The sequence below is a fragment of the Aotus nancymaae genome, unplaced genomic scaffold, assembly GCF_030222135.1.
Source record: "Aotus nancymaae isolate 86718 unplaced genomic scaffold, 86718_ANA_hifiasm-v0.15.2.pri h1tg000072l, whole genome shotgun sequence".
Lineage (NCBI taxonomy): Eukaryota > Metazoa > Chordata > Mammalia > Primates > Aotidae > Aotus > Aotus nancymaae.
This window is the reverse complement of record NW_026988487.1, coordinates 17,830,524-17,856,049: the sequence shown is the minus strand read 5'-3', so window position 1 is coordinate 17,856,049 and position 25,526 is coordinate 17,830,524. Positions and strand designations below refer to the sequence as shown.

General features: G+C 40.8%; 1 protein-coding gene and 1 pseudogene across 2 annotated transcripts; both read right to left on the bottom strand.

The window, feature by feature from the left end:
- LOC135270981 (histone H2A.N) lies at positions 1-25,518 on the bottom strand. 2 transcript variants are annotated; one of them, XR_010339142.1, is made up of 3 exons: positions 25,441-25,518; positions 24,776-25,324; positions 363-389 (listed from the first exon to the last, which is right to left on the bottom strand). XR_010339142.1 is itself a non-coding variant. In XM_064367694.1 (2 exons), the coding sequence occupies exons 1-2, from the start codon at positions 13,987-13,989 to the stop codon at positions 207-209; spliced, it is 357 nt and encodes a 118-aa protein (XP_064223764.1). In that variant the 3' UTR covers positions 1-206. The 2 variants fall into 2 exon arrangements, 1 of the variants encoding a protein (XP_064223764.1); XM_064367694.1 differs by lacking the exons at positions 24,776-25,324; positions 25,441-25,518 and adding an exon at positions 13,816-13,989 and having other exon boundaries at positions 1-389.
- LOC105715059 (elongation factor 1-alpha 1-like) lies at positions 1,850-3,401 on the bottom strand (annotated as a pseudogene).
- Positions 25,519-25,526: the final 8 nt, after the last annotated feature.

Sequence of the window (25,526 nt, the reverse complement as noted above, 5' to 3'; positions counted from 1 at the left end):
TGCACAAGAGAAAATGCCTTTATTATTTTCATGAAGTAAGTCAAAAACACAGGCCCCAGAGACTAGATGTGCAGCAGTGAAACTCCTCATGCAGCACGATAGCTTCTCAGACACCTTGTCTTCCGAGCCAGCCTTCTAACAAACACATCCAATTTTCCGACAAATGCAGTCATTTTAACAAGGTCATTCAGAACAACTTCATTTATTCAAAAGCTCTTCTGAAAGGATCTCTGCTTAACTGCGCCAAGGATCTCTCTGCCAGTGATGGCTCTTCTGTGGTTGTAGAAGGACAGTCTAAATGCCTCCAGGCTAATCCATTCCAGTTGCCCAGTATTCAGAGCACCTAGTGCATACAAGACCCAGGAGCGCCCGCTGAAGTCAGGGTGGGTCTAAGGGAGAAAGGGCACAGAGGTGAGACAGAAGTAAAGGCTTCCCACAGTGAACAGTTGTGGTCTGACCCAACACCCAGTACTCATGGTTTCTATGAATTTATGTACAAGTGGAACATAAGTGACCTTCAAGTTGAATGATGATTTTTTAAAAACCCATAAACCACCTAAAGGGACAACAACAGGCATTTGATGAAACAGGCTATTGTACTGTAAAAGGCAAATAAATCTTGGGACCCCAAAATCACTACACTAAAGGGAAAAGTCAAACTGGGAACTGCTTAGGACAAACCTGACTCCCATTCTATTCAAAGTCACCTTTCTACTGAGATACATACATATCTGATTGCCTCTTTTGGAGAAGCTAATCAGAAACTCAATAGAATACGACCATTTGTCTCTTACCTACCTATGACCTGGGAGCCTCCTCCCCACTTTGAGTTGTCCTGCCTTTGCCTCAAGTTGCCCCATCTTTCCAGACTGAACCAATGTGCATCTTACACATATTGATTGATGTCTTATGTCTCCCTATAATATGTAAAAACACACTGTGCCTCTACCACCTTGGGCATATGTCATCACAACCTCCTGAGACTGTATCACGGATGCACGTCCTCAACCTTGACAAAATAGACTTTCTAAATTAACTGACAAAAACACACACAAAAAAAACCCACACATACAAAAAATTAACTGAGACCCATCTCAGATTTTGGGGGTTCACATTTTGGTAAACATAAAGGGATTCTGACCTTTATGATTATGCCCCTGACCTTTGACAAATCTCCTGTCGGTACTTGGTACCAGCATGAGCTAACTTTATGGCTCAAACCAATAAAACAATTTACTGAAATCTGGGAGTACCCCCTCTAGAGAATCCCTGATCTCCCCAAATTTAGTCAAGAAGTAAAGTTTACTTTGCTGTGCAACTCCCCACTCCGCCCCCGACACACCTTTTTTTTTTTTTTGGCGTTTTACTTGCTTCCAACAAGGAAGGGAAGATTTCCTGTTTCCAGGATGATGGAAGGCAGGAAACTCCTTTATGGAGTTTGAGCTCACTCCCAGCAGGTAAGATGAGTTTGAGGCCTTTTTTTCCTGTTTCTAGGCTGGTAGAAAGCAGTCTTCAGCCTCAGACCCATCCCTAGGTAAATAACTAAATTGGGATTTTGTCCTGGCTAAAGTTTAACAACCAGCTGGTCTTAATTTTTTCTTACTATTAGAACACTCAGTGATCATATTGTTGGGGTTTTTGTTTTGTTTTGTTTTCTCATTAAACTTTTTTAATGGGTCTCAAAATTCTGTGACAAATTTTTGGTCAAGTTGTTCCATTAAAAAGTACTGATTTTAAAAACTAATAACTTAAAACTGCCACATGAAAAAAAGAAAACCAAAGTGGTCCACAAAACATTCTCCTTTCCTTCTGAAGGTTTTACGATGCATTGTTATCATTAACCAGTCTTTTACTACTAAAATGGCCAATTGAAACAAACAGTTCTGAGACTGTTCTTCCTCCACCACTGATTAAGACTGAGGTGGCAGGTATTAGGGATAATATTCATTTAGCCTTCTGAGCTTTCTGGGCAGACTTGGTGACCTTGTCAGCTCCAGCAGCCTTCTTGTCCACTGCTTTGATGACACCCACGGCAACTGTCTGTCTCATATCATGAACAGCAAAGCGACCGAGAGGTGGATAGTCTGAGAAGCTCTCAACACACATGGGCTTGCCAGGAACCATATCAATGATGGCAGCATCACCAGACTTCAAGAATTTAGGGCCATCTTCCAGTTTTTTACCAGAACGGCGATCAATTTTTTCCTTCAGCTCAGCGAACTTGCATGCAATGTGAGCTGTGTGGCAATCCAGTACAGGGGCATAGCCAGCACTGATTTGGCCTGGATGGTTCAGGATAATCACCTGAGCAGTGAAGCCAGCTTCACTGCTTCCATTGGTGGGTCATTCTTGCTGTCACCAGCAACGTTGCCACGACGAACATCCTTGACAGACACATTCTTGACATTGAAGCCCACATTGTCCCCAGGAAGAGCTTCACTCAAAGCTTCATGGTGCATTTCAACAGATTTCACTTCAGTTCTAACGTTGACTGGAGCAAAGGTGACCACCATACCAGGTTTGAGAACACCAGTCTCCACTCGGCCAACAGGAACAGTACCAATACCACCAATTTTATAGACATCCTGCAGAGGCAGGTGCAAGAGCTTATCAGTTGGACAAGTTGGTGGTAGGATGCAGTCCAAAGCCTCAAGCAGCATGGTCCCACTGGCACTGCCATCCTTATGGTGACTTTCCAACCCTTGAACAAAGACATGTTAGCACTTGGCTCCAGCATGTTGTCACCATTCCAACCAGAAATTGGCACAAATGCTACTGTCAGGGTTGTAGCCAATTTTCTTAATGTAAGTGCTGACTTCCTTAACGATTTCCTCATATCTCTTCTGGCTGTATGGTGGCTCAGTGGAATCCATTTTGTTAACACCAACAATTAGTTGTTTCACACCTAGTATGTAAGCCAGGAGGATATGCTCTCGGGTCTGCCCATTCTTGGAGATACCAGCTTCAAATTCACCAATACCAGCAGCAACAATCAGGACAGCACAATCAGCCTGAGATGTCCCTGTAACCATGTTTTTGATGAAGTCTCTGTGTCCTGGGGCATCAATGATAGTCACGTAGTACTTGCTGGTCTCGAATTTCCACAAGGAGATATCAATGGTGATACCATGTTCACGCTCAGCTTTCAGTTTATCCAAGACCCAGGCATACTTGAAGGAGCCCTTTCCCATCTCAGCAGCCTCCTTTTCAAATTTTTCAATGGTTCTTTTGTTGATGCCACCGCATTTGTAAATTAGATGGCCAGCAGTGGTGGACTTGCCCAAATCTACGTGTCCAATGACGACAATGTTGATATGAGTCTTTTCCTTTCCCATTTTGGCTTTTAGCAGTAGTTTTCACGACACCTATGTTCTGGCGGCAAACCCGTTGTGAAAAAGCATATTGTTGGGTTTTTGTTGTTGTTGTTGTGCCTCACTTTCTCCCATCAGATTTGACCGGCTTTACCTGACTTGGTCAAATCCAAGTGAGAATTCCAAATTATGGGTGACAAAACCTCTCTAATTTGACTAAAATTCCTCACAACTACAAGAGTTTAAAAAAAAAAAAAAAACCCACACTTTTAGTTTCTGTGCTTACTCTCTGTCTTAAAAAGTTCTTTGGTTTACTTTTCATGCACCCTATACCTCCTTCCCCTTTTGCCATCTACAGCACCAAAAAATCCAGAGAAGGCTTCTAATGACTTGAACCCCTTAAAAGAGTCTGGAAAAAAGGTGCCAGTCACGCCTTTTAGGGTGTTCTGTTTTCTTTGTCGAGTTTCAAGAGTCATAGGCAGATTTTTCTTAGATCTAAAGGTCTATTTTTCTGTATTACATGACATGACCTCTTTGGCTTTGAGGGTTACCTTGTACTGTGAGAGGATTTGACCTTGATGTGTGTAATGGCAGATGAGAGCTACAAAGTAGGAGTGGCTGAATACAGTTTACAGGAAATGCCTTTGGTTGTTGTTTCTTTTTTCTTTCTTTCCTTCCTTCCTTCCTTCCTTCCTTCCTTTCTTTCTTTCTTTCTTTCCTAGGAAGTTGTTTGAATATCCTAATTCTAATTTGGAGATACATTCCAAGGGGTCTTCTCTATAACTTTGTCTCCCAAAATTAATCTCAATTTGGCTTGTCTGTGTACATTGACATGAAGAACTGAATTGTTGTTTTCATAGATAAATGAGAGACTCAGTTTTCTCAGTTCCACTGGGAACCTCATGGGAGTGTCTGAGGGGTTGACTCCCATGATGTACAACAGCCCCACAGGGAAATCTCCAACAAAAATTAATTAAAAAAAAAAAAAGACAGTCAAGAAACACATATAAAGAGTGATCGCCTGGCATTTTGAACCCCCTCAGAAGTCAGACCTCTGGAGAGAGAAACTGAGACATGTAAAAGGGTGGAAATGACTCAGTGGTGACACACTGTGGAATCCTCCCCACAAGCAGCACACGTCAACCCACCACACAAAAAACCTAGGCCACAGCTCAGTTCCTCCTTTTCAGACAAAAGGTGAGAAACAAATAATCTAAGAAGAAGGAGAAAACCAGGAGAATGACACCCTTTTGAACACTCCATAGGTTTTATAACACCTCTACTTGCCAGAGTTTATGTAAAATGGAATATGGTCTTTGTACACATTTATATTAAAGAAAAAGAGCCTTAAGGTCAACCTGCAAACTATAGAGCTCCTAAGTTCTTTTTCTCTGCTTTTCTTTTCTGCCCGCTTTAAATCTGCTGTCATTTTTCTCTTCAGATAAAAACCACTGTCTAGATACAACATGTTCTTTTTGCAAACTGGTGAATTTGTATTTATCTCATGGCTAAAGTTCTGAAGTAAAACCATAGGATCTGTGTGTGTGTGTGTGTGTGTGTGTATCGTGTGTGTGTGTATTTAAAAGGACTTTATAATTTCTATAATTTTATGTTTAAATAACAAATCCATTTTAATTTCCCTCTAACACAGACTTTTTCTACCCATAACTTATGATGTAAATTTTGCTATTAGATTTTCACCCAAGTTGTTTCCTTTAATATACAAACTTAAGACTATTTAACTGGCAACTGCCTAATAAAACAGGTTGTCAAGAATTTGAAAGTCTAAGATAGGAAAAAAAGATTTTTATGAATCGATAATATGTACTTCTACTGGCATGCATATTATAAATATGTATTTATGTGTTGTATAATATTTCACTACTGAAAATATAAAAGAACTCTAATTGGCTTAATAAAATTAAAACACTTGAATCAAATAGTTTATCAGGAAAAAAAAGAAGACTGGTCAAATGCTCTTTCAAGTTCACATAACTTAAGTAAAATCTTTAATAAATTAATTTTAATATTATTGGTAAAGTAATATCAGAAATGTCTTAATAATTGCAAATATACCTTCTTGTTTGTATTTATTAATCAAATAATTTCATTCTTATCCCTGCCAAATACTATAAGGTGTCAAAATTTGGTATAGGGGTTACAAAACTACAAACAGCCCAAAACAGAATGATCTTTACTTGTGTAATCTTTAATAAAATATTGATATTAGTTTAATAAAAATAACTACATCTTGAATTTAGTAAGCTTACCATAACTCTAATCTTGTGACTTTAGACGGTCTAGTCCACAGGCAATAAGGTTTGTTTTGGGAAGAGACAGTTATCATCTTTGTTTCAAAGCTAAACTATAAGTTCCTCCCAAGTTAATTCAGCCTATACCCCAGAATGAACAAGGACAACTTGGAGGTTAAAAACAAGATAGAGTCAGTTAAGTCAGATCTTTTTCACTGTCTCAGTTATAATTTTACAATGTTGGTTCCATAACTTTAAATGATGACTGTCACAGTTTTCATAAATTATCTAGGTAAGTGACTTTTGTCTAATTCAAAACCTGTTTAAAGGTTATGTAAAAAACAAGATAATAGGAACCAAGAAATAAGAAAGATATAAAGAAAGCTATAAAAATAAAGAGGTTTTTTGGTAAGAAAGCTTAAAGAGAAATAATTTTATATGAGAGAGTCTTGTTTGGTAGATTTAGTCCTAAAGTAAAATGACGGTTGTTTAAAAAAGAGGGACGTTCAGGACAAAAGAAAGTCCAAAGATGTCATGAACAGTCTGTGCAAGTCACAATAAGAAAATTTATTTTTTTAGAAAAGTTATATATCATAAAGTTGTCTATTAGTTAAAGAGAAAGTATAATGATCTTTCTAGAAATTGGGCTTGATGTTAAAAAAAAAAACATACACTAAATAATTGGTTAGAACAATGAAATTTTCTTAAGGGATTGATTTACTCTTAATAAATTATTCAACTTACTCAAAAAAAAATTCAACTTTCGGCTGGGTGCAGTGGCTCACGCCTGTAATCCCAGCACTTTGGGAGGCCGAGGCAGGCAGATCATGGGGTCAAGAGATCAAAACCATCCTGGCCAACATGGTGAAACCCCGTCTCTACTAAAAAATACAAAAATTAGCTGGGCGTGGTGGCGCGTGCCTGTAGTCCCAGCTACTCGGGACGCTGAGGCAGGAGAATTGCTTGAACCCAGGAGGTGGAGGTTGCAGTGAGCCGAGATCGCGTCACTGCACTCCAGCCTGGCACCTGGCAACAGAGCGAGACTGTCTCAAAAAAAGAAAGAAAAAAAGTGGCCGGGCGCAGTGGCTCACGCCTGTAATCCCAGCACTTTGGGAGGCCAAGGCGGGTGGATCACAAGGTCAAGAGATGGAGGCCATCCTGGCCAACATGGTGAAACCCCATCTCTACTAAAAAATACAAAAATTAGCTGGGCGTGGTGGCGCGCGCCTGTAGTCCCAGCTACTCGGGAGGCTGAGGCAGGAGAATTGCTTGAATTCAGGAGGTGGAAATTGCAGTGAGCTGAGATTGCGCCACTGCACTCCAGCCTGGCTCCTGGCGACAGAGCAAGACTGTGTCTCCAAAAAAAAAAAAGTTCAACTTTTATTGCATCTCGCCATTTTTGGTTTTCTTTCTCCTTTTAAAGGGCACAAAATGGTAATGCTCTCCTTCAACTCATTTTCAGCTTATAAATCATTTTTCCTTGAGTTCTGTTTATGTGAACCAACACTAACAATATTTTCTTGAAGGTCTAAAGGAAATGTTTTCTTCCAATATAATATTCTGTACAGTTATAGAAGGCCTTTTCTTTTACTGTTTGGTAACTTGTCTCATAGATTTTACATTTTACTGAAACAATTCCATTGCCATTATTATTAAGTTTTGGTTTGCCTAGGGAAAAAAACTGAGATAAAAATATTGTAATTAAGGTTATTACATCCATATATTTTTCTGTGTGTACTTTTGAAGTACTTGTGACATTGAGTTACAGGACTTTGACTCCTGGGTCTAAAAAGGTCACCAAGTCCTGCTAAATCTTAAACACTGACAACAATTAGAGCCTCATCTTCAGGCCCAATAGAAGATGCCAATTAAAATTAACTACATTCCTGAGACACAGAGCCAGAAATTAAAATTACTCAACTCCTCAAGGCCCAGGGACTATCACAGAAGAGGTGGATATGTGAGATTGTAAGGACTGATTTTGAGAGATAAAATAAATTCTATTTCCCTATAAATTAATAATTAATATCAAAGACACACTGATACAAGAGCAACACATGAGCCACTATGTTAGATTAACAAGGTTTTTTTTTGAAACATTAGCCAACTCCTAAATAAAGGTTATAAAAGGCTTATGGAAGTTATATCTTATGGTCAATATTTTTACAAAATAAATTTTTGACACAGTCTCTCTCTGTCAGCCAGGCTGGAGTACAGTGGCATGATATTGGCTCACTGCAACCTCCATCTCTTGGGTTCAAGCAATCCTCCTGCCTCAGCCTCCCAAGTAGCTGAGACTACAGGCGCACACCACCACACCCAACTAATTTTTGTATTTTTGGTAGAGCAGGGTTTCACCACGTTGGCCAAGCTGGTCTCAACTCCTGACCTCAGGTGATCTACCTGCCTCTGCCTCCCAAAGTGCTGGGATTACAGGCATGAGTCACCAAGTCCAGCTAAAATTTTGAAAAACAAATTTAATTGGCTTCATACTGTTTATTAGGACTGTTTGGAAAATTAAGTCTCCCTTCTCAAAGAATGAAAGTTTTTGCCTTTTTTTGAAATCCTTGAGTTATCACTTTGATCAAATGAATTACTTGTTTTACAATAACCTGTGATATCAAGTGTTTTTTGTTGTTTTGTTTTGTTTTGTTTTGTTTTTGAGATGGAGTCTCATACTGTTACTGTTGCCCAGGCTAAAGTGCAATGGTGCGATCTCAGTTCATGGCAACCTCCGCCTCCCAGGTTCATGCAATTCCTGCCTCAGCCTCCCAAGTAGCTGAGGTTACAAGCGCACACCACCACAGCCAGGTAACTTTTTTGGGGGGGTGGGTATTTTTAGTAGAGACGAGTTTTCACTATGTTGGCCAGACTAGTCTCAAACTCCTGACCTCGTGATCTGCCCACCTCAGCCTCCCAAAGTGCTGGGATTACAGGCATAAGCCGCCACACCCAGCCAATATCAGGTGTTTTAAACATTTGATATTTGACAAAATTTCCAAAATCAAATTACAAATTATGTCTTTTTTTGACCTAATTAATCCTTTAAGCTATTAGGTTCCCTAGAGTCCAAAGATTACTCCTTTAAGATATTAGGTTTCCCAAAAGTCCTAGTCTGACTTATTTGATATAAAAAGTATACAGGAAAAAAGTCAAATATAAAATGGTGTTTGGTTTTCTTGGGCTGTATTTACATAAATATGCTATTGACATGTGTTTCAAAATTATGAGAAATTCCTTTAATTCAGGTATGACTTAGTATACATTATTAATAATTATAATTGTTATGTTAAATTATTGTGTGCCACAGAAGTAACTAATTTCCTTGTCAACTGTATCCTCTTTAACTATGACTGACCTAAAACTTTGTCACCCACGGACAATTGCCTTGTTTTGGTCCTCTTTAGAAGGTGGCTTTATAAATATAAAACTCTAACAGATACTCTTGAATACAAATTTCTGATAACTTTGGAGACTGTGACATCAGAATAGAAGAAAAACATTTAAGACTCATGGAAAATGGAAATGTTCATGAATATCAAACAGAACTAGAATGGACTGACCTAATAGCAGACTTAAACGATTTTTTTGACTTTTTGCTTAAAACATTGCTGGTCCTTTCTTTTGTTTCTTCATAGTCAAGAAGCCTTTTCTTTTGAGCTATTGACAACTTTTAACAATTTAGCATATGCCTATGAACAAACTTTAAGACATATTTCTCTCCACCTGATTTCTCTAGAATTTGAAAACTATGAGTATTCTTAACTTATGAAAAGTTATTTACATAAATAGAGTAAGAATCTGTTTTCATTTATAACAGGACACAATTAGAGAAACTGATTATTTTACCAAGACTGGCTGGAATGGTGTGTTTTCCTTTAAAGAATCACACTTGATTTACGGAGCCAATAAAAGCCTCTTGGAATAACTGGCTTCATATCTTGTTGACACAGTCCCTATACAGGTCTTCAGCCAGGCTGACCTATGATAAGTAAAGGATGTCACTTTCTGACAGGCCCAGGAGCCCTAAGTTTATCTTGGAATCTCAAAAGGAGAAGAATTCACTCAACTCATAGGTATTTGATGGTACAAATTTGTGACTGGGCTTGGCTTTAAAAAAGTCTTGTCTGAGATTCTTTCTATGGAACAAAGTTCCATCAAAACCAATTTAAAAGCCTATGTAAAAAAAACTATTCTTACTATGCTATATACAAATAATCAGGCCAAGTATGATAAAACAAATCAGTTCTACTATGATTTGTCTTTAATAAAATAGGAAATAGGAAACTGGAACGAGGAAAATGTTTCAAAAACTATAGTATACCTGTTATTAGATTCTAGTCTTACCTAATGTTTTTAATTTTTATTACTTTCTAGAGTTTAGACCAAATTCTAATTTTTCTTGGCTTAAAGTCTTCAAAATGTTTTCAATTTTTTCTTTTCCCCTCATCTTTCCCAATTTAGAGTCACTGAAAACTAAGCTGTGCTTCCATAAAGCCTATGAACTGAAACTAGACAACTTAAACTTCAGCCGAAAATAACAACAACCTATTTATGTACATAAGCCACTTTCATACCCTGCCTTCTAATGTATGGACTTCAGAGTAATATGGTCTATACCAATTTTCCAAGATTGTTCTTCCTCCCCCTATTTAATCTTGATAGGACATGAGACTTGACAACCTACTAAAAATGAACATTCCTAATAACTCAAGACCTACCTGTCTAAAAATAAACCATCCTACCCATGAGAGATCAGATGAAACCTGAGACCAGACTCATTTTCTCCTAAAATGCTTTCTCCAAAAGATTTTTAAAAAGAAAAGGGTGGGAATGTAAAAGGAAAGAAGTATTGGGACCCCCAAAATCAGTAAAGGGAAAAGTCAAACTGGGAACTGCTTAGGACAAACCTGCTTTCCATTCTATTCAAAGTCACCCCTCTACTCACTGAGATAAATGCATATCTGATTGCCTCACTTGGAGAGGCTAATCAGAAACTCCATAGAATACAACCACTTGTCTCTTATCTACGTATGACCTGGAAGCCCCCTCTGTCCCAGCTTTCCAGACTGAACCAGTGTACATCTTACACATACTGATTGATGTCTCATGTCTCCCTAAAGTGTATAAAACCACACTGTGCCCCTACCACCATGGACACATGTCAGCAGAACCTCCTGAGACTGTGTCACAGACATACATCCTCAACCCTGACAAAATAAACTTTCTAAGCTAACTGAGACCTGTCTCAGATTTTCAGGGTTCACAGTACCTATCAGCAGTTTCTCAGGATGAGGAAGAAGAGAGGAAGGGGAATTTGGATCTGGTGAGAAAGATAACCATTGATTGGATAACACAGACTAATTCCAGTCACTTCAACTTTTGTGACTTGGTTTTTCCTAACAGAAGTGGAGTTAACACCCAACACCTGCTGAAGCTGGAAAACAGTTTAGAATGTGCTTTCCCACTTTATGTTTCAGATTAAGAAAGCATTTTGCTTTAACATTTCTCAATCTTCAGCTTCTCTTCCTTCCTACTACTTCCTTGTTGTCTTCAGCCAGGCTGGAAAACTTGTTCTTCCTCAGATGTGTCCCTGTGTTTTCCAGCCACCACACCACTGTTCATCTGTCACTTCTACCTACCATGCTGACACCCAACTGCACTCTTCAGATCCTATCCATCCTGTAAGCCTCCTCCCCAAGTGCCAGCTCCCTTATCTGTGTTACACACACACTTACTAATTTCCTCCTCTAGCTGAGGACGGTGGCACTCTCTGTTCTCAGGCCCTGGATCACATTCGGCTATGTCATTAGTGTCCTTGTCTTAAGTTAGTTAGAGAGAGCCAGATTAGTAAAAAGAAGCTGTTCTGAGAATCATTTACCCAAGGCTCTAATCCTAGCTCTGCCTGGACATGAGACATATTGAGCAAGTTATATCTCACACTGGTCTCAGCTTCTTGTTGCTGTGTGTGTGTGTGTGTGTGTGTGTGTGTGTGTCAGAGAGAGACAGAGACACACAGAGACACAGATACAGAGAAAGAGACAGAGAGACAGAGAGAGAGACACACAGACACACAGAGAGACAGAGACAGAAGGGAAGAAGGGAGAGGCAGGAGAAGCAGGAGGGGGAGAAGGGTAAGGAGAGGGAGGGGAGGAAGACGCTTGAGGTGAGATTCAAAAAGTTTTTCCTGGTTCTAATAATGTAGAAATACTTCCTCCTCAACACTCTCTCCCATTGCAGGATTGTGAGTCCCCTTAAAATAGAGACTGCATCATTTTCATCTGAGTTCCCACAGCAAACAAGGCTTGCACTTACACCACTTAGACACTCAATACATTTATCCAACCAATATCTTGTTTTATCCTTACAGTGCCCTGAGACAGTGACCCCAGTCACAGACTCAAGCCTTGGGAGATACAAGGTGGCCTGCCAGGCCCACATAGTTAAGAACAAGCCAAGGAAAGACTAATTAGAGGGGAATGTCCAGGGAATGCCCAAAGGACTAGTTAATGCAAGCTCTCCCACAGAGGGCCCTACCAGCCAAATGCAGGCTCAGAGTCGGGGTTCTCCACTGGGGGTAATCTTACCCTCCAGAGGACATTCATCAATGCCTGAACATTTTTAGTTGTCACAACTGGGAGGAAGGATGCAACTGGCATCTAGCAGGTGGGGGCCATAGAGGTTGCTTAACATCCTACAATGCACAGAACCCCACAGCAAAGGGTTAACCAGCCCCAAAATGTCAACGGGGCTACGATTGAGAAGCTCTGCTCTGTATATCCTCACTATATATCACGCACCTTCTCTCCACTTCCATCTTTCCTTAATCTCATTTTCCCCTTCTTATCCCAGGATAAAGCAACAGATTCTAGATAATATTGCTGGAATATGGGAGCTTTGCTATGACACACAGGGACACTCACACTTAACTTCCTTGTCATGAAGGCATACAATCCAAAGACAAGCCCTAGTACATCTTTCATAAAATCTCCTTACATCTTTTGAATCTCCCAGCTTTTGAGGGGTAAGACTTTCTACCAATTTTGTATGCCATGGGGTGAGGTTGGGTGAGCAGGAGGAACGAACAAGTTTGCCTACCCCTCCTAAGAAATATTAGAAATACAGAGCATCATTTGACAAAAACCTGATCTACGCCATTCTTCAAAGTTACAGAACAGACTAGGTGGTGAATCCCCCCTCTACAAGAAAAGGAGAGGGCATTTTAGAATCAGTTTAGGGGTGGGAGTGGTGGCTCACACCTGTAATCCCAGCACTTTGGGAGGCCAAGGCGGGTGAATCATGAGGAGTTTGAAACCAGCCTGCCTGGCCAGCATGGTGAAACCCTGTCCCTACTAAAAATACAAAAAAATTAGCTGGGCGTGGTGGCAGACACCTGTAATCTCAGCTACTTGGGAGGCTGATTCAGGAGAATCACTTGAACCCAGGAGGCGGAGGTTGCAGTGAGCCAGGATCACGCCACTACACTCCAGCCCAGGCGACAGTGCAAGACTTCATCTCAAAAAAAAAAAAAATCAGTTTAGGCCAGGCACAGTGCCTCATGCTCGTAATTCCAACACTTTGGGAGGCCAACATAGGATTGCTTGAGCCTAGGAGTTCAAGACCAGTCTGGGCAATGTAGTAAGACCCTGTCTTTTATACAGATATAGATAAATAGATATATAGATATGTATGTGTGTGTGTGTATATATGTGTGTGTATATATGTGTATATATATGTATAAGACTAAAACCAACAGAAAAAAAATGAAAATTAATTAGACATGGTGGCATGGGCTTACAGTCTCATCTACTCGGGAGGTTGAGGTGGGAGAATCATTTGAGCCCAGGAGTTGGAGGCTGCAGTGAGCTATGATTGATACACTGCACTCTAGTCTGGGTAACAAAGCAAGACCCCATCTCAAAAAAAAAAAAAAAAACAAGAAAGATAAAAGAATCAGTTTACAGATTTACAGATTGCCTGTCAACAGATATGAAAGAGAGAGAGAGAGAGAAAGAGAGACTTTAAGATCTCAGGTGTTCAGAGTTGCTGCCAGCAGAAAGAAAGTGAGAGAAGACAGCAGCCATTAGCAGATCCAATTTAGAAAAGCTGTTGGCACATAACTTTTCAGGAACACAATGTGTGAAGAAGGACTCCTGTATCACAGTAACTTCAAGTCAAGATCATACCCAGGGCTGCTAACATGGTACCTCTTTTGGCCATTCTAAGCTTCCACAAAAAATGCACCAACTCACTTGCTTTAGGATTTTCCCCATGTAACTAAAATAGGCTTCCTTCCTCCTCTTGTTTCTCCACCTCCTCTTCTTTCCGGTGGCTGAGTTGGCCCACTCATACTTCTTTTTGACTGGGAAATAAAGTTCAGTCTTGTTCTTAGGGAATGTCAGGTCATTTAAGCAAATGAAGTCCATGTTGAAAGCTCAATCCTTATGCTACTAGCTCACAGCAGTGGCTGTAGGCAAGTGTGTACTCCGAAAAGGTTTTATAGGGAGGGCTGGAAGGTACCCTTTCCTAGTTAAAGTAGTGATCACACCTGCAAAAGATGAAGGCTCTCAGAATCCTTAATAGGTACTAGGTGTAGGCCAGCATGGTGGCTCACACCTGTAATCCCAGCACTCTGGGAGGCCGAGGTGGGAGGATCGCTTGAGCCCAGGAGTTTGAGACCAGCCTGGGCAACATGGTGAAACCATGTCTCTACGAAAAAAAAAATATATATATATATATATATGTATATATATATATATATCGGGCATGATGGTACATGCCTGTGGTCCCAGCTACTTGGGAGCCTGAGGTGGGATGATCACCTGAGCCCAGGAGATGAAGGCTGCAGTGAGCCAGGATCATGCCACTGCACTCCATCCTGGGTGATCAGAGTAAGACTCTGTTTCAAAAAAAAGAGAGAGAGAGATTAGGTGTAGGCTCTAAAAGAGAGAGAGAGAGAGGCTATTTTGATGCAATAGACATTAATTTACCAGGCAACAGTCATTTCAGAAGTTATTCCTTTATTGTACCTAACTCAAGGTGTTTTTATTACGTGAATCTTAGTTGCTAAGATTTATATTCAAAAGACTGGGAGTGAAACCTGGAAGATATATTTTTCTAAAGCACGCCAGGTGAATCTAATGACCAGCCAGATATAGAATTTATTGATCTATGAAGCTTTCCTGAAACAGCTACACAAGATTTGGGCTGGAGTGGAGGAGGCATCTATTCATAGACAATGCACTTACACCTTGTGCATTTGTATTTGCATCAGGAGAGAAACCCATCCTCTGAAAGGCAGGCATATACCTGGTTATGCAACAGCAATTAGGAACGTGAGTGCAGCATGAACAGAAAGGCCAGAAAGTCATTGTATCTACAAGACTGAACTTTGAGAAACTGTAGCTAGGCCATGAACTTCCTGCAATTAGTATATTAGCTCAGCTACAAGGAAGTGACCAGTCTGACATGAACAAACAGATAAGAGGACACCAGAGAACCAGGGTGTCAAAGGAGAGAAGAACCAGATCAGAACAGACACTCTTTCCCCTACCACTAGTTATAAGTTGCATGAAAGCCTTGGTGGAAGAAACTGACAGATAATAATAGTACTGTCAACTCACGAGCCCTAACTGTTTTCCAGATGCCACACTAACATTCTTTATCCCATTTAATTATCAGTGCTGTGAGGTAAGATATTAGCATTACTCCACTTAACAGAGGACACTGAGGTTCAGAGGTCTTAAGTGACTTGCACAGGATCATATACAGTGCCTGAGTGGCAGAGCCAGCCCTGGAGTCTTTGCTTCTGACTCACATTCTACTTCCTTCCAAAACTGAACACAGCCCCACAATCCTTGTAGTTACACATGTGCTCTACATAATTGCTACACGTATCATTTCATTGCTGGAGAATTTCAAATGTAACTTATTGATAGTGTAGGTTGAATTCTTCTGAATTATTTTTTTGATAACTGCAAAGTCCTGAATTTAAAATCCTGAAAAAAAATCTGAATAGCACCTGAGTTAACAACAACAACAACGAAAACTAAATGGAATACCTCTATGTACTGGAAAGGAACAAGGATGAAAGGAAAAAGTAATTTCCTTGTTGCCTGGTTGTCAAAACCATCCCTCCACCCCACCCCCAACTCTTACTCTCAAATCACCAGTCTCATCTCTTAACCCTCTATTCTAGAATGCCATATAGGCTGGGCATGGTGGCTCACACCTTTAATCCCAGCACTTTGGGAGGACGAGGCAGGCAGATCACGAGGTCAAGAGATTGAGACCATCCTGGCCAACACTGGTGAAACTCCGTCTCTACTAAAAATACAAAAATTAGCTGGGCGTGGTGGCATGCGCCTGCAGTCTCAGCTACTCCAGAGGCTGAGGCAGGAGAATCACTTGAATCCGGTAAGTGGAGATTGCAGTGAGCTGAGACTGTGCCACTGCACTGCAGCCTGGCAACAGAGCAAGACTGCATCTCAAACAAACAAACAAACAAAATAAAATGCCATCTATGACCGTGGGCAGTGGCTCATGCCTGTAATCCCAGCATTTAAGAAAGCCAAGGCAGGTGGATCACTTGAGGTCTGGAGTTTGAGATCAGCTTGGCCAACATGGTGAAACCCTGTCTCTACTAAAAATACAAAAATTAGCTGGACGTGGTGACAGTCGCCTGTAATCCCAGCTACTTGGGAGGCTGAGACAGGAGGATCACTTGAACCTGGGAGGTGGAGGGTGCAGTGAGCCAGGATTGCACCACTACACTCCAGCCCGGGTGACAGAGTAAGACTGTGTGTCAAAACAAAATAAAAAAAATAAAATGCCATATATACACAGAGCATGTATGATAGAGTGAATCAGAAGGTTGTTTTGTTTTGTTTTTGTTGTTTTTTTTTTCTCATTATTTTAAACAAATTCAAGTCACACTTTAACACAGAGCGAATCAGAAGTTTTAACGCAAATAAGTAAATACAAATTGGCAGGTAACAATCAAGGCTCCATGGATGGCACTCTTCACGTGGAACAGGGAAATGGGAAGAGTTCTGCCAGGAGGGATGTAAACCAGGGCTATATGTCAGGAGGATGCTGGAGAGCATTTGGGGAATGGGAGGAAGAAGAAATATTATGTTACAGTGAGGGTGTAGCACAGAGGGCCTGGCCAGATGGCACTCACTCATTCAAATATATTCAGGAAGGGCCAGGTGCAGTGGCTTATGCCTGTAATCCCAGCATTTTGGGAGGCCAAGGCAGGAGGATTGGTTGAGTCCAAGAGTTTGAGACCAGCCTGAGCAACATAGGAGACCCTGTCTCTAAAAAGATTTAAAAAATAAGACAAAATAAAATAAAATAAATAAGCCAGGCATGGTGGCACATGCCTGTAGTCCTAGCTACTCAGGAAGCTAAGGTAGGAGAGTTATTTGAGCCCAGGAGTTTGAGGCTGCAGTGAGCTGTGATCGCACCACTGCACTCCAGTCTGACAGAGCTAGACTCTGTCTCATATTCTAAATACACACACACACACACACACACACACACACACACACACACACGCAGAGGAAATTTTGATTCCCTACTAACTGCTAGGACCAGGACTATCCATGTAAATGATAATCAATCACCAACAGGAATCATAAAAGTCACACAGGGGAAAATCACAGGTTGATGAGAGACTCACGGGTGTCAATTAGGAATCTCAGTCTGCTAAAAAGGACATGCCATAAATTATCTGCTTCTAATAATTATCTATTATGAAGATAAAAGAAGCAATTGCACTAATAGCAATGCTAGCTTGTATTTACTGAGTGCTTACTGCCCGCCTTAAATTATAGGAAGCACTTTATAGATATCACCTCACTTCACACTTGGAGATGGCTTTTTATCAACTTTATTAAAGATGGGGAAAGTGAGGCTTATGCAGTTGAACTAGTTTGTTCAAGGTCAAACAGACCTAGGATTTGAACTTCAGTGTATCTGACACCAAAAGTCCCCTCAATATTTCTCCAAGTCAGGCCTTCTGCCCACCTGCAGCAGAACCTCCTGGGCTGCTTATTACAATTCAGATCTCTGAGCCTCTGGTGCAGGCACCTGAAGTCTGGATACCACTGTGCTACCACTGCCTCCTGAGTATAGAGAGGATGCTACTCTGAACCAAATCCTATTCAGTTCAGGAGGACTAACAGAGACTTGGAAGGGATAAGAACACTAAGAGAAAGTGACATTGTGAGGGGATAAGCAAAGTCAGTCTGAGACATTGAGAAGCCGGACCTCAAAAAGATCAGTGAAAATAAGAGTTGGGATTTATGGACAGAAACTCTAAAGACAGGTCAACTTGAGCAAAGTAGGGCGCTCCTTTCTACCTGGCCCTGACCTTGGACCCCCAATTTAATTACAATTCACTTCAAGCTCATCCTACCTTGGCAGCATATCAGCTCCAAAGGACAAACCAATCTCATAAATAGGGATAATGAGTAACAATAAGATGGGACAGTTGGGAGCTGGTTGGCATACAGGGCATGGAGCGAGTCTGGGCAGTAGTTCAGGACTAAGAGTGAGTGAGCTGTGTTTATGTAGCGATATCTTCAGGGCATGAGGGAAGCCTAATGAGGCAAATGTCCCGGGTAGGCGCAGACATTGTGGCACATTACAGAGGGGATGCAGGCATTGGATGGGATATTTGGTTACATGACTTTTGGGATCTCCTAGATTTTGTTTATTTTTAATTATTTATTTATTTATATATTTTTTGAGACAGGGTCTCACTCTGTTTCCCAGGCTGAAGTGCAGCAGCACAATCACAGCTCACTACAGCCTCCACCTCCCTGGGCTCAAGAAATCCTCCTGCCTCAGCCCCCTGAGTAGCTGGGACTACAGGCATGCATCACCACACCAAGCTAATTTCTGTATTTTTTTTGGAGATGGGATTTCACCATGTTGATCAGGTTGGTTTCAAAGTCTGCGCTCAAGTGATCCACCCTCCTCCACCTCCCAAAGTGCTGGGATTGCAGGCATGAGCCACCATACCCGGCCTCTATTTTTAAATAATTGAAGCTTTTCCCCTATATAATTTCTTCAGGGTTCAGGTTGTCAGATTTGGATATAAGCAAGGCTCATACTATTTATACCTCTAGATATTCTGAAGAATTAATCCAGTTGATTGGAAAAAGTCAGAGGGTCACACTGTGCATTTTATTTCAGGATCTTAACCCTAGGAGATGGGTACTGCTGCACCTTACCAGCTGAGAAACTGAGAAACTCTGGGTAAATGGCAGGAGGAAGACAGTTTGGTGTGGAGCAGATTATCCATTACGATAAATATGATGTTGCATTCTTCCTGGAATGCCAATTCTGCAGATACTGATCGAGTACGAATGCTAGATGAAACTAGTACTAATCAGTACCAGGTATTAGATATTGTAGTAGTAATTGTAGTATCTAGTACTAGTTACTATTATAGTATCTTGTACTAGTTACTAGATACTGTTGGGTTTGGAAGAAAACCATTCCAATTCCTTTCTTCCCTCCACCTGACAAAGTAGCGAAGTACTTGGAATTGGAATAGTTTTCTTCCAATTGCAACAGTATCTCCTCTTTAACCTCTACTCTAAGCTTTTTTTTTTTCCTCTGTAAGCTTTTAGGAGAAAAAGGGGACAGAGAAAAGGAACACATCATCCCAATATTTAGAAATGGGAAAGGAACAGAAGTTCTGGGGTTACCCAGAGAAGATCTAGGGTGCTGCTCTCCCTCACTTCTTCTTACCTTACCTTCTGAACTTCATCTCACAAAGTGCTCTCTCTCGCTCTCTCTCTTTCTCTCTCTCTCTTTTGAGACAGAGTCTCGCTCTGTCACCCAGGCTGGAGTGCAGTGGCCCCATCTTGGCTCACCCAGGAACCTCCGCCTCTCTGGTTCAAGCGATTCTCCTGCTTCAGCCTCCTGGCACAATCTCTTAATTGAACGTCCATGCTGGGCAGTGGAAACTACCCATTACATGACCCAAACCAGATATTTTGAGTTCTAGTCTCAGCTCTACCACTTTGATTTAGTTAGTCAGCCACTCTTCCTGGGACTTGGTTTGTTCATCTGTAAAGGAAAGTGTTTGATATGACCAAACATATCCTCCTTTACAGATATCATCAGATTTAAACATGATGTTTAAGTAACAACATTCTAATCCTTAGAACCTTGCTCCCTAAAGTGTGGTCTCATAACCAGCGGCATCAGCATCACTTGGGAGCTTATTAGAAGAGTGGAACTTCAGGACCCAGACCTACTAAATCAAATTCTGCATGTTGACAAGATCCCCAAGTGATTATTAAGTACTTTAAAGAGTGAGACATCCTGCCTTAAGGCACCATCAATCCATGAATAGATTGTGATATGTCTCACGGGTTCCTATCACAGTCTCAAACTTTCTAGCTCTAAGACTGCTTTCAGTGATTTAGCTTCAGATTTAGTGATTATCTGGTTTGGGGCTTAAGGAAAGGCCATATGGCCCTTAAAATAAACAATACATCTACACACATCCATTTACTAATTAACTTGCTAATTAATTCACCTACTCCACTCTAGAAATACCTATTGGGTCCCAAACACAGCTTGAGGGTTGTAGATATAAGGATGAATTGAGCACAGCCCCTGGCCTAGAGCATTTAGGAATGTGCCTGAACAGCCAACCCCACCCAGTATGATAAGCACTTCTGTAGTTAGTAAAGAAGATGCATTCCCTTTAAATGTTTATACTCAGAAACTACGTCATGGCAAGCAGGAATAATTCTGGAGGCAGCTCCACATTGTCCGCCTCCACCCTTGGATTCTGTCTTTCCTGTGGCCTTAATCTGTGGATTGCCTGCCCACACAGGGGGATGAATTACTGGGACAGTCCCTGTCTGGTGACTCACAGGATACTGACAGTAATGGCTTGCTATAATTCTTCTCCATTCCATAATAATCAGGAAATGTGGTGTGATCCTTCCCTTAGCTCAGGAGTCCTTAACTTGAGGCCCATAGAAGAAAGGTACTTTCAGGTATGGAGGAGAAGAGGTGGCCCATGTGCAAACTGTTCTGTGTATGTGCTTAATACATTTGTCTCAGGAGAGAAAGTCCACAAGTTTTGTTTGTTTGTTTGTTTGTTTGTTTGTTTTGAGACAGGGTCTCACTCTGTCACCCAGGCTGTAATGCAGTTGCATAATCTTGGCTCACTGCAACCTCCGCCTCCCAGGTTCAAGCAATTCTGCCTCAGCCTCCCAAGTAGCTGGGATCACAAGCACATGCCACCACACCCAACTAATTTTTGTATTTTTAAGATATGGGGTTTCATCATGTTGGCCAGGCTGGTCTTGAACTCCTGACCCACCCACCTCAGCCTCCTAAAGTGCTGGGATTACAGGCATGAGCCACCATGCCGGGCAGAAAGTCCACAAGTTTTTATTAAAGGATGATGAAACCTAAAATGAGAAGCAGTGTCTTGCTACTGTCCTCTTGCTGCCTGAGACCCTTGTAGTGGCAGCTCCTTCCTTCTTTTTCTCCTCTATCTCCTTCGCTCTTCAGCTAACATCTCCCAACTCTCTCCATGCTTAGCTTGATTAGTTAAAAGGAGCTGTCTGTAGTATCACAGTCACTCCTGTCCCCACCTCAACATCATCACAAGTAAGCACAGCTGGACCACAGGAACAATGGGGAAAAGAAGTCTCTAGAACTCAAAGCCAAATCTTTAGGAATCGGCTGACTAGTCTTCTGTCTTTAAGAGCTACAGCTGAGAAGATGAAGTTTAAAAATCACTTTTTGGACTTTCAGGATGGTTTAGGGCAGTAATTCCTTCATGAAAACTCTCTTTCCTTTGTCCTGTAAGATGTCTAGAGGGTCAAGTTGGGGGTTGGGGGAGAGAGGGGACTCTACGGGTGGGTAAAAGTCATCAATGATATCAGAGAGGCAACTGTCAGGTATCTTTATACTTAAAGAATGTTTAGACTTCAGAAACCACGGAAAGTACATATGCTAACTCTGATGTAACATTCTTAGTTCAAATCCAGGCTCATGCAGTAAAGAGGAGGAGGTATGTTTTGGATATTTTCGAAGGCAGAGTTCCAAATCATTTCTATATGGCTGTAAGTTCATAATGAAGTTATCTGGCAACATATATTTGCCTTTCTACTTCTGCTCTGTGATAATTTGGGATTATAAAATAAATTTATAAAATGCCCTTTGAATATGCTGTGTAACTGTTGTTGCTGTTGTTGTTGTTTTCCTAGCCATCCTGTTTTTGTCTTGCCAACTGAAAGAGTTGTCTTCCTTGGATGCAGAGCCCCTGGTAAAGGGAGGGAGAGCAGCGCAGCCCAGAAACATCCTGGGAAAGTAGAATGGGAATAAATATTTGCAGTGGAAAATTCAGAGTTGATTTTTGTGGATCACCAAGAGTAGACTCTGCAGCCACTAGTCATTACAGAAGCATTTCTGGAACAGCAGCTTTTTTTCAGTGGGAACACACGGTGCGCAGGCCTGACCCCAAGGGAGAAATAAACACAGCCCTGAGATCTGCTTCCGGGGCAGGAGATGAGACTGAGGTTAATATTGTACAATGACTAATTTGCAATGCAGAAAATCTACCAAGGGGGGTGGATTTACAATCTCACCTTTTTTTTTTTTTTTTTTTGAGAGGGAGTCTCGCTCTGTGGCCCAGGCAGGAGTGCAGTGGCACGATCTCAGCTCACTGCAAACTCTACCTCCTGGTTTCAAGCAATTCTCCTGCCTCAGCCTCCCAAGTAGCTGGTACTACAGGCATGTGCCACCACGCCCAGCTATTATTATTATTATTTTAGTAGAAACGGGGTTTTACCATGTTGGCCTGGATGGTCTCCATCTCCTGACTTTGTGATCCACACACCTCCGCCTCCAGCATGAGCCACCATGCCTAGCCCCCAGTCTCACATTTTATGACCCATAAGTTCACAGACCATTTCATATTCATTTATAAAGCAAGTGTTTATTAATAAACACTTCACTCCTTAGGTACTATGCTACGAGGTGCCTGAGTTACATTTACATCACAAAAGAGAACAGATAGCTTCCAGCCCTCACGGCCCTTACAAATGAGTGAGAGAGATGGACAATAGGCTCAAGGGCATTTAGTGCTGTAATGGAGGCAGCACTTCCAGGAAGCTGTCGGAGGCAAAGAGGAGGAACAGCCAATTCTGATTTAGGAAATTATGAAAGCCTTCTTGGAGGAAGTGATGTTGAGACTGAGAGCGGAAGGATGAGTGGAAGTTGGCTAGGTCATAGGAGTGAGGGGTAGGGCAGCAGGGAGGAGAATTTCAGGCTGAGAACAGGATGCACCTTCTCTGGGGCATGTGGATATATTTGACAACTAAGGTAAACATCTAATTATTATTTTTGTTTTTAGAATGACCTGTTCAGTGTTTATAATCTCCTAGCACATCTATGCCAAACAGAGCTAAGAGGTACCCTGGACCAGGGTTTTCAAAAATATCTGCTAGTTCTTCAATTCTAGAAAGTTTGCAAAATTCTGAGGTGACTTTTATTCTTAAGTGTTTTTTAATATTTTTAAAGTAAAAATTTTTATATTAGAACAGTTTTAGATTGCTATTTAATTTTTAAGTTTAAATTTCAAACTAATTTCAAACTTACAGAAAAGTTGCAAGAATAGTACAAGAGAAAATCCCCTCAAAAGTCCCATATATTTTTAACTACTTTACCTGTTGTTAGTATTTTGCATCATTTGTTTTAATTATTTATAATCTGTCTACCAATATATATTTACACCCTCCTTCCTCCTCCTCCTCATCTCCTAATTATTATTTTTATTATTCTTGCCAAACCGTTTGACATATCATTTTACTCCTAAATGCTTTAGCAGGTATTTGATAGAAACAAGGACATTATCTTGCAGAATCCCAGTAAAATGATCAAGTTTAGAAAAACTAACATTGATACTATCCTACTATCTAACATCGAGTCTATATTTGAATTTCATCAGTTATCCCAATAATGCTCTTTATATTTTCCTGGTTAGAGATCAAGTCCAGAATCACACATTGCCTTTAATTGTGATGTGCCTCGGCCTCTTTGTCTTTCACACCATTGATATTTTTGAAAAGTGCAGGTCAACTGTTTTGTAGGATGCCCCTTAATGTGAGTTTGTTTGATGTTTCTTCATGAGTAGATTCCATTTATGTATTTTTAGAAGGTAAGTGATACATGTCTTTTTCAGGAGATCACATCAGGAAGCTCATGGTGTCTGTGTGTCTTATGATTGGGGATATAAACTTTTATTTGTTTTATATTTAGTATATTTTAAGCTATAACAAACACATGCATATCCAAATGTGTTTCTACTCAAGTTTTATCACAAAGAACATTCATAATGAGCTAATCTGCTCTAGGTTATCTTGATTGAATGCAGACCTCAGTATTCAGTCTCTCCTGCCAGCTCTGCATATACCTGAACTTTGCTTAAGTGTGTCATTGATTAATAAGGTTGTAACTGCACATTGGCCTGAGAAATGCTGAATGTAGACTTGTACGAGTAACAAATGACTGCTTAGTTATACGAATCAGAATTTCCTTGACACTGTACAATGAAAACAACATACAAAAGCAAACTGGAATCCTGAGGCTAATAGTGAGCCCCACTGAACAGATTCAGGTTCATCAAAAGAGCATCAATGCCTAATTTTATACTAATTTTGACTTATACAAGAAGATAATAAAATACCCTTTGCATATGTTATATGTGTGTTTTATATGGTGGGTTCCTAAATGAGGAATTTAGGAACCCAACATGGAAAAAGTAAGGGATCCTCATTAAAATAAGGATCTCTTACTTTGGCCATTTGGAAACCACATTGTATCTCACCATAGCTCCTACCCACTGTATAGTTTCTGCAACCCTCTCATCATCTGCAGGCTTCGATATATCTTTTCCTGATACCTGGGATTTTGCCCTAATTTTTAACACCCCCAAGGCTCAGGGAACACACATATATAATTTACCAATAGGTCTTAGGGTGTGGTCCCTGGACGCCCCAAAGTGCACACAGTTTGAGATTTCTTTCTTTCCTTTTTGAAGTTCAGTTCTGCTTATGTTAAAACATGCCAATACAAACATTAGGAATACAACCATACCCTAGGCAATAACCTACTTATCCACTGACTGACACCTCCACAGATGACCCAACCATAGGACAGTCCTACCTTATTCCAGAGCCTTTATTCCATGAATGAGGACACTGTGATCCAGACAGGTGGATCTCCTTCTTCTGAAGAGAGCTGCTAACAGTAGTCAGATGCAGCCCAGCTCTGCTGGTGCCAGGGGTTGGTATGGTTTTCTGATGGCAGAGGCAGTCCCTCAGGAGGTGACCAAGACACTTTCCTTTCTCTTGGCAAGTGTGGGTAGCTGGCAGCTGAAGCAGGCCCTGGGCAAGGTCCTTCAGTCTGGTTTACTCATCTAAATTCAGCCAGAGTTGAAGCCCAGCCAGGTCCTTGGAGGCCTCTAGATTTCCTAGTAGATTTTGTAATAGAAGATGGTCCTAACAGAAACACAGGACTGAATAAGTATAGATACCTTAGAAAGTAATTTATTAAAAAAAAAAAAAAATAGCTGGCCATGGTGTCATACACCTGTAGTCCTAGCTAATCAGGAGGCTAGGCTGGAGGATTGCTTCAGCCCAGGAGTTCGAGGTTGCAGTGAGCTGTGATCGCACTATTACGCTCCAGCCTGGGTGACAGAGGGAGACTCTGTCTCTAGAAAGAAAAAAAGAAAGTCATTTATAGTATATTTTCTTTGGAAAAATACATTCTAAGTTCAAAAAGAATTTTCCAAGCTCAACCAATATATCAATAAATTGGAGACCACTTACAACTCACTCCATTCCATTGAACCAGTATGGATTTTATATTTATATATGCAAGGTGGTACAATAGCTACTTGGTGGATGCCAAAAGG